The sequence below is a fragment of the Diaphorina citri genome, unplaced genomic scaffold, assembly GCF_000475195.1.
Source record: "Diaphorina citri unplaced genomic scaffold, Diaci psyllid genome assembly version 1.1 scaffold880, whole genome shotgun sequence".
NCBI lineage: Eukaryota > Metazoa > Arthropoda > Insecta > Hemiptera > Psyllidae > Diaphorina > Diaphorina citri.
Window position 1 is genome coordinate 59,149 of NW_007378312.1, and position 4,796 is coordinate 63,944.

Here is a 4,796-nt window from a genome sequence, read left to right on the forward strand (position 1 = left end):
ACCGACGGTTTAAAAACAGGCTTTGGTATTTCGGTTTTTTGGTTTTTTTTTGACCCAAAACCCCTAAAAAAAAAAGTGTAAAAGAGTGTGTTAATCGAGACTAGAGCTTTAAACCCCAGCGCTCTGGATACTTGAGTTTCGCTCTCTCCAAAATCTCTTGTGAAGTCAGCCTAGTAAATTCTGGCAAAAATGCAGCACATTTGATGCGGCTCGTCCCCGGTTATTTACCTACCCACTGAACTTGTAATATCACATAAACCCTTATTTCCCTCTTGCCCGAGATCAGAACTAACAATCTTAGTAATGTATTTTCTTTTAGTTTTTAGTTTTAGTTCTTATTATACCCATTTTCGTGTTCCTGGTAAAAAGACCTTTAATTTGATATATAGGTTGACCAGGTTTGGATAAGTCCTTCTATGGGGACAGACTGACCGACCGACAGACGACACCGAAGCGAATACAATAGTCCGTCCCTTATACCTTTTTATTACTATTGTAATAATAAAGAGGAAAGGGACTAAAAATAACAACCAAAAATAGGAACAAATTTTATGACCAACTGATCTGGAATTTTACTGGACGCCAGTGGTGTTTACACGAGGTCCAGTCATTACAGTTAGCTGTTATTTAACGCTAGTTTGTTGTTCTGTTTCTAGGATTCTGTTCAGATTGACGCCTCGCAAGATACAAAAAAGAAGGGTAAACTCCGCTGGAGGAAAACTAAGAAGGGAAACAAAGATGCTGAAGAGAAGATAGTACTGCAACCTGGAGTTGTACAACTGAAGAGACTACAGAAGGAAAACAACAAGAAGAATAGAAAGAAAGAAGCGAGAAAAGGTAAAGTAAAAGATGATAAGAGAAAACTATTCTTTTTCGCTCCTTTATGAAAGGAAATTGCAGTAGACAGAACACATAACGGCCGAATGCACAGTCCTACCTTAATGATGAAGAATTCCTTTAAGGGCTTTCCTAAAATTCATATGCATAGTGGATCCTAAACTCCTCCTGGTTACGCAAGCGCAATGTCTATTTCCAACCTTCTTTTACATTTTAATTTCAATACACTGACGTGCAGAAAATTTGGAACAGATTGACTTTGAAATGGCTGTAACAGTGTTCAATGAAAATGAAAACTGTCCTAAATTTTTTGCATTCGAGTATCCATAGCAACTAAAAATCAATCGAAACTGGTCGATAGGAAGAGAAGAGAACCAAATGGAAGAGAAGAAAATATAGCAATTATTTTTTCATTTCTGAGCTGTCAATATGAATCTGACTAGGTGAACAATGCAATTTTAATTTTTCTCGTATTTTTTCTTAATTAATTGATCATAAAATGAAGTTGTTAGTAACAGAAAAACCTTTTTTGAACAAATTGATAGGTGAAAAATCGAAAGTGGCCTATGACAAACAGGCGCCATTAGTATTATAGCAGAAGAAAATAAACAACATAGGAAAATGGATACCTTAAGGAAATAAATCTTAAGGGAAAAGGAAACCTTCATCATTTAGGAACGACTGTGCATTCGGCCCTTAATCTGAGTTTAAACTCATTTTGTGTACCCGGCCTTAAATGAAGCACTACTTGGGGTGGGTTTCATTAAGCATTTCAGCCCCTAACAGGCTGTTAGCTCAGGTCTTCTTGGGTCTAAGGGTTAAACAAACATTTGCAAATGTATATCATATTTTGTTTGATTTTGCAGACAAGTGTTCTGCTGGATTGATCGCTGGCATGATCTTACCATGGAGGACACAACAGGCTGTTAGCTCAGGTCTTCTTGGGTCTAAGGGTTAAACGAACATTATTTGCAAATGTATATCATATTTTGTTTGATTTTGCAGACAAGTGTTCTGCTGGATTGATCGCTGGCATGATCTTACCATGGAGGACATTCGACGCATAGAGGAGGAAACTAAGAAAGAACTGGACAGGGTGAGTCTTTTATTTATTTATTTTTATTTTTTCTTTCCCCGTACAGGCAGGTAAATTTTACCTGTACAGACGGATAAAATTAAAATAAATAAATAAAAAAAAAAAAATTGGTGTGTCTGAAAAAATGCCAGCCTGGTTGGTTAGCTTTGGAGGGTAGCGCGTCTGTCTTGTAGGCGCTAGGTCGCGGGTTCGATTTTCGACCGGGGGCGAATGTTATCGTCAACAGATAAGGTTCATTCTCGAGACCGCGGGCTTTCTCTTCGATTTTGGGACGATAAGACCTTAGCAATTACAGTTCCCTCTATCAAACCTCTTTAAAATGATCTAATATATAAAAATGAAATTTAGAACTAGCACCTAAATTTCTTTCCTACAAATATCTTCAACAAACATCTGAAAATTACCTTGGTTCTCTTATTGCTCTTAATTTTGCTCTTAATTAAATGCTCTTATGCTCTTGTTCTGCTCTTGCTCTTAATTAAATGATTTTCGCTTTCCCTTTCACAGCAACGTCTAGAAGGAGAGGTCCGAGGAATGAAAGCCGATTAGAGAGAGACGGAAACAGGAGAGAGAACACTTCCAACACTCCCTCGTATAATATCTGCCTCTATTCGCAACATACAACTATTGTACTCTTCTATCTGGCTCTGTCCGCAACATACAACGTTGAACAACTCAACGTTTGCGTTGTACAACTCAACGTTTGCGTTGTACAACTCAACGTTTGCGTTGTACAACTCAACGTTTGTGTTGTACAACTCAACGTTTGTGTTGTACAACTCAACGTTTGTGTTGTACAACTCAACGTTTGCGTTGTACAACTCAACGTTTGTGTTGTACAACTCAACGTTTGCGTTGTACAACCGAATTCTTCAGCAGTGCAAAACGTTTTTACCGATATTTATTTCAAACTTAACTCCTATCAATTATTAATTAAATTAAATTAAATATTTTATTTTAAATGAGAAGTTTTTGGGAGGAATTATTTTGGAGAAAGCGTCCTACATAAAAGACCTTACTTAGACTGCGGGGGTAGAAAAGAATAGAATAGAATATACCTTGTTTAACCTGCTCGAATGAGACTAAAAAGTCCCTTTTCGTCCTAGTAGTGTAAATGACAAAATGAGGTATATTAACAAATAAAAAAAATCTGTTTGTTGTTCACAAATACAAAGGAATTAGCTATTAGGCCATTTTCTGTGTTTGTTAAAAACAATTACCAATTAAGTAATGTGTAAGACCCCATTTATACTGTCAGGATGAGACTGAAAAGTCCCTTTACCCCCGCAGTCTAAGGGCTAAGAGGTGTGTTGGAAATAGCCGAGTGTCTCGTAGTATTCTCCAAACAGTCTCCTAGCCGAGATTGAAAATTTCGGCCCCCTGCATGTGTAGGTAGAAATCTTTTTAATTTAAGAAGAGAAAAAAACTTTTGAAAAGCATTTATATTTTTTAATGAATTTAGGCCCAACAGAGGACAGCAGTGTTTGGCTGTATTGTTGAACGGAGTTGAAAAGCTGGAAATTTGGTTTTCCACCAAGTCTAATTTCCTACTTCAAAAGCTGTTTTTTTTACCATCTATGTTACCTGTTTGAAAAGCCGGTTTTTCACCAACTAAGTTACTTGAAAAGCTGGGTTTCCACCAAGTGGAAATACTTGCATACCTACTTGAAAAATTGGTTTTTTACCAACTAAGGTCAAGTTTTTTTCGCCAGTCCTGTTTTATTATTCCAGACTTGAGCTAAATAGTAACCATGCCATTGTTGTTGTTGTCAAATGTCAAGAAACTTGACCACTAGGCCATTGAAGCAAAATTAATCCTTGTTTAGACTGCGGGAGTAAAGGAACTTTTCAGTCTCATTCTGGCAGTATAACCAGGGTATATTCTATTCTTAATCCCTAACTTTTCTTAAGGAACCTTTCTTTTTGCAAGTAACCTCTTCTTTTCAACACAAGCCAAAATTGACTGCGGTCCCCCTGGGCCTGATTGGTAAATAGTTTAGTACAGATATATTGGACTTGAAGGGCAAAATGGCATAAATTAGGGTATGGGTCTAATTTATTCAGCCCGGGCGGGAATTGATCTCGCGACCTAACGCTTACAAAGCAGGCTAACCCAACCTAACCTAGTATTTTTCAATAAATATTTATCCGTTTACAACCTTTCCAAATTTTTAATGAGGACAAATTTCCATACCTCCCTTGGAATTGAAACCACGCTCTCCTAACTACCAAGCGAGCGTTTTGACCACTGCACCACCGAGGCGGGCCGAATAAATATTGGAGCCTTCCTATTTTGCTGTTTTGCCCTTACGTCACTAGGAACTGATTTGTTGAAATTTTATGCTGTGTTCCTGAAAACAACTTTCGTATTTTGCAAAAATTCATGACTTGACGTGGACTCGAACCACGAACTTCCAGATCCACTGTGCTAACCACTGATATTGGTAACAACTATAAAAAAAGTATTATGTAAGATTTTCGAGGGTTTTTCTTCTGTAATATTACGTCATAATTTTTGTGAAATACAAAGTGCGATGTTTTTTATGAAACGCTAGCCTCCGTAATATTTTTCTCTTGTCGAGTATACCAGCACGTGGCGTGTCCACCTGTCCACCACTGTCAACGTTGCTTAACTCTAGTGTTCCGCCTAGCGAAGTTTTTCAACTTTACAAATATAAAGTTCAAATAATTTATGGAAAAGAAAGAAGGAGAAAGGAAATGTAAAGTTGAAACCCAGAGCGAAATAAATTAAGCCGTATTTTTCTTTCACAATTTCCTCTCTTCTGAAGCTCGTTTCTCTTCTTCCTGAGCTAGCCTAGTTAGCTTAGTTGGTGGCGCGTCTGCCTTGTAAGCGCTAGGCCGC

At 37.5% G+C, this 4,796-nt stretch overlaps 1 protein-coding gene across 1 annotated transcript in view; it reads left to right on the forward strand.

The window, feature by feature from the left end:
• LOC103512748 (phosphatidylinositol transfer protein alpha isoform) overlaps positions 1–4,524 on the forward strand; it is a gene marked incomplete in the record, with an annotated part of 36,534 nt that extends 32,010 nt beyond the window's left edge. The window contains 2 exon segments of the mRNA XM_017445532.2: positions 1,843–1,933; positions 2,441–4,524. Coding sequence (XP_017301021.2) covers positions 1,843–1,933; positions 2,441–2,482 — 133 coding nt within the window.
• Positions 4,525–4,796: the final 272 nt, after the last annotated feature.